At 39.3% G+C, this 11101-nt stretch overlaps 1 protein-coding gene and 1 pseudogene across 1 annotated transcript; both read right to left on the bottom strand.

Annotated features, from left to right (window-relative positions):
* Positions 1–1620: 1620 nt before the first annotated feature.
* LOC126582558 (uncharacterized) lies at positions 1621–6967 on the bottom strand (annotated as a pseudogene).
* A 2165-nt stretch (positions 6968–9132) lies between these two features.
* On the bottom strand, positions 9133–10988 carry LOC126582564 (putative pentatricopeptide repeat-containing protein At1g26500). Its single transcript, XM_050246703.1, has one exon. The coding sequence runs from the start codon at positions 10963–10965 to the stop codon at positions 9466–9468; it is 1500 nt and encodes a 499-aa protein (XP_050102660.1). The 5' UTR covers positions 10966–10988; the 3' UTR covers positions 9133–9465.
* Between the last annotated feature and the right edge of the window lie 113 nt (positions 10989–11101).

The raw sequence follows: 11101 nt of genomic DNA, 5'->3' as shown, positions 1-11101 counted from the left end.
CCAAGAAAATGATATGTTTAAAGCATTTGTCTCAAATACCAAGAATCATGAGTTTGAAGGCTTTACTGATCTCGAGAAAGCAATGTTCACTGAAGAAAAATCTAGCAGCAAGCCACCTCGAATTTCTGTCTTCTTACGACTTGGTAAAATCATCAACTCTCAACCTAAGAAGTCTCATAAAAGCAAAAAGTGGAGAGTCAAAACCCAAAAGGTGACAATAAATTGTGACAAAAATGACGATGCGCAAGAAGAGGTACAAGACATTCAAGTCAACACGATTGGTAGCAAAGAAAAAAGCAAGGAATCTGATAACGAGCCTATTAAGTCTGTCAGACAATTCCCAACCTACTTTCTAATCAAGAAGAAAAATGGACAGGTTTGTACTTGCATCGACTTCAGGACTTTCAATAGTGCACCTCCACTTCCAAAAAATGAAACTTATGGAACAATTGAGAAAGTAAGCATGGAAGAAGTTTGTGACTCAACTTAAGTAAACTGCGTTACCATTAAGAAGAAAAAGAAGAGAATGGTGACGAATCAACTGAGCTCAAGCAATAATCCCCAAATAAAGGATAGGGGGCAAGCTAATGCCTCACAAACTCCGAGAGGGAAACAAGTGCAGAGGAAACAAGTCAAGATAAATCCTTTCCTCTGAACTACGTATGACTTGATCCCTCAAAAAGGGGTACGTAGGCAGCCTATCATTAAAAATGGGTGCAGTCATAAAAAATAAAAATAAAAATCAAATCCCGAAAATCAAGGGGTGAACTACGTTCGGCTTGATCCCTTCATAGGGTACGTAGGTAGTCTAGCTTTATTACTAGATACAGCTGTAAAAATCATTTTCCCGAAATCAAGGGGTGAACTACGTTCGGCTTGATCCTTTCATGGGGTACGTAGGTAGTCTAGCTTTATTACTAGATACAGCCGTAAAAACCACTTTCCCGAAATCAAGGGATGAACTACGTTTGGCTTGATCCTTTCACAGGGTACGTAGGCAATCTGATCCCTAAAATTAGATGCAGCCATAACTCATAAAAAAAAAATTATATTTTTTTCTCTCCAATGGAATTAGCATTTGTTCGAATTGTCATATGCTAGTTTTTTGAACTCTTCGCATACGAGAGTTTTAAATTGAGAATGACAAAACATAGGTGATGTTCACTTACGTACAGTGATGAAAGAAGCTAAAGCAATGTCAAAAGTAGCAGCCATATTTAAAAAATGGTACAACTATCTACGAGGAACCATGCCGTATGAACAAAAAAATTAGAAAGCAATCGCCATGTTTAAGGGTGCAGCTATCTACAAGGAAATATGCAGTGTGGAGTCTTTTCAATATCAAACTACACTTGCTCATAAATACTGACAGCAGCTATACATGACTAAAATGTCAAAAACAGCAGCCACGGTTGAAAATGGTGCAACCGTTCGTAGAAATATGCTGCGGAAATAAAAAAGGACACCTTCATCGCAAAATCTACCAAATAAAGCATATCTATGTATATTATATATATATATATATATATATATATATATATAGGTAAAGGTACGACATGTTGAAGTTGAACACGGCACGTAAACTTAGCAAGGGAAATGGGTAAAGGAATATGGTTTGAATAACATAAAAAAAATTCAAATAAATCTCAAATATTCTGGTTCAATGAACCCATTATTATCAACCAAGTTTGCTCAAAAGAGTCTGCGAAAAAAAAAAGGAAAGGCCAACATAAATATCCCAAATAGCAGGAGTGCAAAATAGAAAGAAAAACACATGGATCCCTACTCCGGTTTACTGCAAAAGTGGAGCAGGGAGGCAATCGAGTTCAAAATTCTTTCTTCTGCAGATTTGTTCAAAACTTCAGCACGCTCAACATCCGGAAGGAGCCCTTCATTTGTATCAGCTCGAGACTGACGAAGCTCCACATCCAATTTCTTCTGTCGCTCAATAGAAGCTTTAAGATCACTCACTCGACGTTTGACAGCATGTTTTCCAGAATCATATTGCTGGCGAAGAACACGAGCGATCTCCTCTGCTTCTTTAACAGGCAGTTCCTCAGCTTCAATTTTCTTAAGCTCCTGAATGGATTTGTTTAACTCGGACTCGAAGGCCTTCTTAGTTGACAAACACTCATCATGACAACGAAGCAAATCGCGAATATGATTACCTTGATCAATAATCTTGGCATTATCAGAAATTTGTGAAGCACATGCAAAAATATGGCGAACGGTTTTGACAAACCACTCGAGCTCTGTTCGACCAGATTCCAAAATGTTAATGATGGGAACCAAAACATCAAGCACCAAATTCACTTCCTCATGGCAGCCAAGAATTTCTGTAGGTGAGTTGCAAGAGGAAAGCTTGACAAAAATATTCTCTACTTCACTAATAATATATCCTTGCCTAAAATTGCTCACCTCCGAGCCAAACAAAGCATGGATGGATGCCGTCACTTCTTGCAAGGATGATGGTGCAACTTCATTTGACAGATAGGCAGCTGACTGTCCCCTACAAGGCTGGTTCGTTACCTTCACAGATGGTGTACTTAAGTTTCCAGGGATAATTTCTGGAGTAAAATTATCTGCAGCAGTCACAGTTTCAATATCCACACCACCAGGACCATCAGAATTCTCATAACGAGCACGCTTAAAATTCACATCATGGCTACTCCCTAAAGAAGATCCTGGTGAAGAAGACTCCGAGATAACCTTGCATTCCTGGTCAGCCATTGTATTCTTATTTTTAGAAAGGCTAGAACTCTGACCAACTGCTTGCAAGCCAGGAGACTTATCAAATCCCACCTCAGAAAGCAAAAACTCTTTTCTCAAACCTGGAGTTATGTCTCTCAGAACTGACACACTAAAAACTGTCTTTTTATTAAGAGGACGCTTATTGAAGATAGCATAAATATCAGCCAAAGAAATCCCAAGATATGTTACACAAGAAGTCCTCCACCACTTACAATACCAATAGGTACAGATCCCTTGATGTGTTGAACATGGAACATAAAAAAGAGATCCGGTGTTCCTTTTAAGAAGCACCGTCTGCGCTTCGAACATAGCTTCAACACTGCAATTTTGTCTACTAGAAACACCAAAAGCTAAATTGTTCATTGGAACTCCTTGATCAAAGCCAAATTGACGAGCAAATCTGTTAGGAAAATATGGTTCTAGCCAAAGGTGTTCACCAATTCTGACAGGAAGCTTTGCAGTGCGAACACAGACCAAAAATTCAAAATAATCATCAGATAGGTCTTCATTATCCATCAAAGAGCAACCTTTCTCTTCCACAAAAACAGTTGGGCGATAAATAACAGATTTGTCGCTCCGAAAGATAAACCTCGCATGAGATATATTGACCTCCCTGGGTTCAATACCCGCATATCTCGCTAATTGAGGATAACCCTCAGGAAAATCACTATCAGGACGAGATCGGTATAAAAATGGAAAATGCTCCCCTAGCCAACCGACAATATAGTGAACCGGCATGGAAATATATGTGAAGCCAGGTCCCCTCGGACAAGAAACGATATCCCCAAGACCGCGATAAATATAGCCAAGAACAGTTGGCGCAAGAGAGACTTTAGAACCCTGCGCCATTAAACAAGCCATGGGAAAAGTCTCGGGTCTCACTTTACCGCCCTTTAATGGCAAAACAAATCTACAAAGCCAGAATACCAAAAATGCAGCCAAGGCCCCTTCTTTTGTGACTTCCAACAAGATTCCTCGGGCTTTAAAGATCTTTTGCTCATTCGGGGACATCCGCTGATTTTTTTCACCATAGCCCGCATAAACTATTTTTCCTCGATAAAAATGGTCCAACCATTGATTCCAAAATATATGTTTCTGCCCATAAAATTTGCACAATTGGGAATGAATTCTCAAAAGTTCAGGAAGAGTAGACGGGTAAGCCTCTTTCTTGTACAGGTCATCATTTGGAGGAACAAACTCTTCATAAGGAGCACCGAGAATTGGTAAACCACCTATCACCTTTAAGTCATATAATGAAATGCTCATTTCCCCATTTCCCTGGTGGAAGGTATTGGTTAAAGGTCCCCATAGCTCACAGAAAGCTTTCCATACATTAGAGGAGTATTTGTAAGGATAACGGGACACTGCCACAGCACCATAAATATTTGCTTGACGCAGCACACTTGCATAAGTTCGTAAAATAGTCTCTGTCCACTCCAGCACACCAACTTGAAAAGTAGCACAACCTGTGACCTTCACACTCAAACCCCAATCTGTCTTTTCTCGGATCATTCTGTGTAAAAGCGGAAAAAATTTGGATCAACTTTAAACTTGGTGTCTCCATCAGCCTCATTATTCACTTTCATCAGAGTATAAGCCTGAAATAAATCGCCCTGATGCCGACCAACCTTGATAGTACCATCTTCCGGAATAAAATCAAGATGACCAGAGTTCACTTTGGAAGGAAGAAACCAGGTAGGGGGATCACTGAAAGAAAAGTTGTAGTTAAGTGAAGCCAATGGAGAAGAACGCCTATACCCTAGACCCGCGGCAAACTCTTTCCCGACCTTATCAACAGCTCGTTGGGTACAAATTTGACCATCTGCATTTATTCCCTGAAATATAAAATGCAGGTTGGTCAGAAGCTCAGTATTCGACATGGACATATCAAGCCTTATACGCTCAAAACAATTTCACGTATAAAGCTTGAGGGGGCAATCTGTTGAACAACAAAAATATACAACATAAAAAAAATAGTCCATACAAATTGGGTCAGACTACAAGGCAAAACAAAGATGTAAACCAGCCCAAAAATTTAAGAATGGGCCTTACATACAAAGCAAGATCCAGAAATAAACAAATAAAAAAATAATAATGAATTTCTTCCTACAAAAGGGGGAAGAAAAACGTGCAACACAGAAACCTCTTATCTCTCTGCAAAACGTGAAAAAAACTGCACAAGTCGTGGGAGAGGTTAAGTAAAAGTGGCAGGAGTTCATGGCCTCCAAATTCCCCCACGTAACAAATCCTAGAGCTTTCCTAGGATGCCTATAAATAGGCATCACCTGCAGCAAGTAGGGAGACAGAGAAAAAAGAGGGGAAACTCTGCCGAAAATAAGAGCAACTTTTAGAGAAAATACCAAAAGCAACAAGGTGCTGCCAGGAAAGAGAGCAAGCTATTCAACCATTTCGTGCTTTCAAGTCGAGATTTAAAGAAGAACATTCATCACCAGGTATGAAACAAGTTCTATTTAAATTATTATTTTCTCTTGTTATGTTGCAGAAAGAACAAAATGAGAGCAGAGACCACAGCAAATAAAAAAGCATTGTAGCAGCAAACACAAAACTGAAAAGCAGTAGAGAAACAAAAAATGAGGAAAGGGAAACAAGCAAAGGCATATAAGGCCTTTGCCTTTTTGTTTGGCGTTCTTCATCAATTAAATGGAGTTGGAGACTCTAAATATCCTCCCCAGCTGCAGCAGAGATAATCTCCAAGAATCCCATGAATTTCTTCGGGGTGGCCTAGACCACCCCGTGAAATTTTAAACCAAAATTTAAACAGTCTACTCCTTCGCCAGATTGTCAAGTGCAATTTCAAAGTTTAAGTCCCGAGAAATAGGACAGCAAGGAAATAACATATACAAAGATGCAACACAAGAAAGAGAGAAGAAATTATTCTGTTTTATGTTCTTGCTACCCACGGGTACAAAACATGGAGGATGCCTTTTGTTAAAAAAAAAATATTTGGATAAGAGTCCAAAGAAAATGAAGAATTCAAAATCCAAGGGGAGAGACATCTCAAAATCATTCACGTGAAGAAGATGAGGAAGAAAAGTTTGTTTCTTTAAAAAGCCATACACATAGCTATCATATTGGATAAAAGGAGTTTGTTTCTTTAAAAAGCCATACACATAGCTATCATATTGGATAAAAGAGACAAGGGAACAAGGAAAAGGTGCATATGTTGACAAAAATGAGTGATTAAAGGAAGAAAAGTTCCTGTAAAAATTAAAAGAAGGTTCAAAGCCTTCTTTGCCACGTGAAGATGGAACAGATTTTCAGTGTCAAAAACTTTGACCAAAGGCATTAAAACAAGATTTACAGCTGTTACAAGACAAAAGAAGAGAAATAAGATTTGCCAACTTCTAAATATATAGCTAAAGGACCGAAGGACCTAAGGGTGACTATCAGTTTGATCAAACATTGGGTCAAAAAAATATTGACCAAGCATTGATATAAAACTTACAACTGCTACAAGACAAAAGAAGAGAAAGAAAATTCTGAATGCAGAATCTCACCTTTGGAGCCATGGGTCAACAATTGTTTTCAATGCAGAATCCAACAACCAAGTCTGCGATGCCTGCACGAAAGAATTAATAAAATTCTCATTGCAGCTACATTTTCATTTCACTCCAAATACATAAACGAACCCAGAACATAAAGAACAAAAATGGGTAACCTGCTCGATTTCTTCCCCCTCTTTGTTTTGAGTTTTCGATCTGCAGAGGAAGCACACAAGCAAAAGAATAGGGCAGCAGGAAGATGAGAACTCTTGTGTCCTGCGTAAAGTGGGACTTTGCTGTTTAAAGAGAAAATAATGGAAAAACGAAGTAATTGGAACAAAAAAATTTAAACTCCAACAAACCTTACCCATTTTCACTCTGAAATCCACGGATACTCAATCCAAATAGAAGTCTGAAATATAGCGAAATCCACGGGATCCCAAATATATCGGAATAGTTTCCTGCATCTGGAGGAAAACCACCAGGTTTTAGAGCTAAGAGAATGAGGAATCGCCAAAGACATCTTGCGAGGAGGCGTGAATACTAATGAAATTTGCACCTCACGTGGGAGTTTTCTCACATGGAGAGGAAGAGAGTTTGTTGAAACCGAGTCCTATTTGGACTTAGAAGTCTTAAGTTACATAAAGAAAATAATAATACAACTTGTTGTCAGATTGGAAGGACATTTGGGTTAAATGGTTCAAAGCCCCATGATAAATAGAAGAATAGGAACTGCAACAAGAGGACAAGGCGCCATCAAGTTCCAATAAAAGAAAATAAAAGGATGGATATGATGTGGTCTTCTTTCTTTGATAACAGGAAAGCCACTCACGTGGAGTACAAAGGAAAGTCATGGTTCCCATCTAAATTATGGGCTTTATGAAAAGCATGGAGACAAACTAATAGGATTCCCAAGACAAAGGAAAGACAAATCAAAACAAGTCTTTGTCACAATAAAAAAAGGATCCAGCTTTCATGCTTTCAAAATCCTATTTCAAATAGGATTGAATTCATAAGAAACCTATTAGAGAAAGAAAGGGCAAACGAAAAGGAAATATAGAGTAAGAAATGGTACCAAGCCAGAGAGAAAAAAAAACAAAATATTAGTGGGTTTATCAAAAATAAACCCGTTAATTTTTCTCTACGCTTAAGTGGCACAAAAACCACTTTAAATGGCACAAAGTCAAAGGAAAAATCAAATATCAAATGACATGAAACCGCAACAAAATCTCAAGTGGCATGAAGCTATGTTAACTGGCCCGAAGCCGTATCAAATCTCAAAGTGGTACAAAGCCTCGTCAAAACTCGAAGGCATAAAGTCGCTTCAAAAGTCAATCAAGATTACGAACTACGCTGGTTTGATTCCGTTAAAGGATACGTAGGCAGTTTGATATCAATTTTCAGACACAACCATGAAATCAAGATTACGAACTACGCTGGTTTGATTCCGTTAAAGGATACGTAGGCAGTTTGATATCAATTTTCAGACACAACCATGAAATCAAGATTATGAACTACGCTGGTTTGATTCCGTTAAGGATACGTAGGCAGTCTGATATCAATTTTCAGACACAACCATGATATCAAGTTTTAACGAACTACGCCGGTTTGATTCCGTTAAGGATACGTAGGCAGTCTAATATCAAATTTTAGACGCAACCGTGAAACCGAAACGAATCCCTGGTTTATATAAACTAAATTCACTCCTGCTATCGAATACCAAATGGCACGAAGCCGAAGAAAAGTTTTCAAAGGGGCACGAAGCCGTATCAAAGTCTCAAATGACACAAAGCCGAAGAAAAGTCTCAAATGGCATGAAGCCATATCAAATTTTCAAATGCTCCTTGCCCGCATGAGCTAAAACTGCATAAGGCACTATGCTCCTCGCCCGCATGAGCTAAAACTGCACAAGGCATCAAATCCAAATAAATACCAAATCCATGAACTACGAGTGACTTGATCCCTCAAGAGGGTACGTAGGCAATCTAGGGTTCAACCTATGTGCAGTCACAAAATCAAACAAACATCAAATTCCTCAAGTTACATTTTTTTATTCGAATTGGAATCAAAGGGTATTTCTTTCCCAAAAGAAAGATTGTAATTAATAGGCGTGTAGCCTAGAATGGGTCGAACTCGAATTAATAAAACCCTCTTCGGAAAACTGAATTAGGGTGAAATTGTGTCGAGTGAATTATTTGTTTACATATTATGTACAATTTTTGCTCAACACTACATATTTTATACACTCACAATGTTTGTCAGCTCGCTATATAATCAACTTAAATCAGTTATATCTATTATGCAATGCATTTCATTCCAATTTTTTGTGATAAACTAATAGATAATTGACTAAATAAATATCCTGCAAAGTTTCAATAAAAATTTTCAAGTTTTTCTTTCAATTTCCGTGGTTTTTATTCAATTTTTATCGATATCGATAATATCCCGAAATTTCCATCGAAATTTCCGTGTTTTTAAACTACCGATATTTTCGATATCATCGATATTTAATACTTTGGTCCCAAATAACAAAGGAAAATGAACCTAAAACAGTAAAGATAATTAAATTATATAGAGCTATAAATAATTCATAATCAATTCTATAATGTTGAGTTTTCAACAAGTTATTGCAAGTAATGCAAAAACAGGCAATGGTTAAATCTATATTATTATTAAGAGAACCCTTTTTGTCAAATTTTTGCCATTTTTTTCCCTATTTTTCCCTCACTTTGGATACACTATTAACAAAATGAGGGCAAAATAGTACTTTTGTACATTTTGACAAAATGACAACATATCCCTATTTTTTTTTTATTTTACCCTATTTTTTATACTTATTTTCTAATTTTACCCTCACTTTTGATACACAATATTTACATAAGAAAAGCAAAATAATAATTATCTAATATTAAAAAAAAATGTACTTATTAAGAGAAATTATTTACACATACAATATGCTATCTGCTAGCAAATTTTATCGTCTGTCTGTCTCTGTATATACAGAATCATCATCTTCTTCTACCTCAAACAATAGTCATCGGATTTGGGGAAGGCTAATCCTAGATACCCTTCTTTCCATCACATAGATCATCCGTGATTGGTCAGGGAACTTGGATAAAATATTTCCTCACTTGCATAAAAATATGATTAACCACTAGCATTCCCGTCATAATAAAAAATTTGTTGGGCTTTAGGGACTCTCAACCTCTCTTCACGTCTCTCCTGCCCTATTTCTTCTTCCATCTCTCGTCGCCATTTTCTCCCCGTACCTCTGAAAAATATCCGCCAAATCCACCAACCCGACCTCCCTGAACTTCTTCCCCACCTCCTCAAACATCTCCACCCCTTCTTCATTTGAGTAATAGTGCAAAAACTTGTTGTAATCAAATCTAGGGACCTCGAGTCCTCTTTTAATCACCCTCTCCACATACTTGGTGGCTTCCAACGACTTCACTGCCTTCACCAAACCCCCAACAAAAATGGTGTCGAAATTCACCAGAGGATCCGATCCCTTCCTCCCCCTCTTCCCCAGATGTCCTTGCAATAGCATGATATAAGTGTGCATGTTAGGCTCACACCGTCTTCTGATCATCTCCCTAAACACTTCCGTCGCGTCGCGCGCCTTTCTCAACCTCAAAAGCCCCTTGATCAACCCATGGTACAAGCTAATATCTGGCTTTTCGATCCCTTCCACAGCCTTGAACGCCATTGTAACTCGTCCTCTTGCTAAAAGCCCGTAAACCAGTGACGCCAATGTCAAATTATCTGCCTCAATCCTTCTCTTGTGCATTTCCTCGAACACCTCATGTGCTTCCTCAATCTTGCCCCTTTTACACATCCACTCAATCACAAGCCTGTAAGTTGAGAGACCCAAATCCTCCATTCTGCTCACCCTCATCATTTGGAAAACCTTCAGCGCCTCGCCGTATCGATTCGTCTTGAAAAGGGTCTCCATCATCTTCTCAACGGCATCGATATCCGGGTCGAACCCTTCTTCCACCATCAAATTCCAAATCTTTGAAGCCTCGATCAAATCACCCACATCGCAAAAACCTTGAATCAAACACCTGTAAGTAAACCCATCGGGCCGAATCGATTCCTTCAGCTTCAAAACCAGAAATCTCGCCTCAACGACGAGCTTCGACCCACACAAATCCTCAACCACCATATTCAAATTCCCCAAATCGTACCCGAATCCAAACCCATTCATGGCGTGAAAGAAATCTACACACTTGTTCAACTCCCTGGCCTTGGCCAGCGTCCTGACAGCAATCAGAAAAGTCTTGCGATTCACCAAACGACGACGTCCCATCTCATGGAGGGTGTCCCAGAAGAGCTGGATGTTCCTGGACTTGCCGATGACGTCGAGCATTTTGTTGAAGGAGACGGCGGTGTGGGTGAAACGGGGGTGGTGGGACTGAGTGTAGCGGAAGAAGAGGTAGACGGGCCGCCATGAAAGGGGGAAGGAGTTGCAGACCTGGAGGAAGAACTCGTGGGTGAGTTGGAAGGCGGAGGAGTTGAGGTTCGAGTGGAGACGTGACTCGGGCGAGTTCTGTTGCTGGTAGAGAATGGTGCAGACCCGGAGGAGGTGGGCCGGGTCGACCGGGGATGGGGCGGCGGTGGCGAGTTGGGGCTGAGTCGATTCGGTTGTCGTGAACCGGCGGAAGAAATTTAGGATTAGGAGGGGCCTTGTTCTTTGTCTGATTAGCATTCTGCTGTTTCTCAGGTCGTGTTTTTTCCCGCGGCCGCATATTTGTCCTGAATGAAATTTCCAAAAGACCTAAATAACCCCTAGATAATTTGTAAATTACGACACCTACCCCCTTACTTTAGGCTCATTTCGTCGG

Source organism: Malus sylvestris, chromosome 9 (genome assembly GCF_916048215.2).
Source record: "Malus sylvestris chromosome 9, drMalSylv7.2, whole genome shotgun sequence".
NCBI classification, from domain to species: Eukaryota; Viridiplantae; Streptophyta; class Magnoliopsida; order Rosales; family Rosaceae; genus Malus; species Malus sylvestris.
This window is presented reverse-complemented; position numbering and strand designations above follow the sequence as displayed.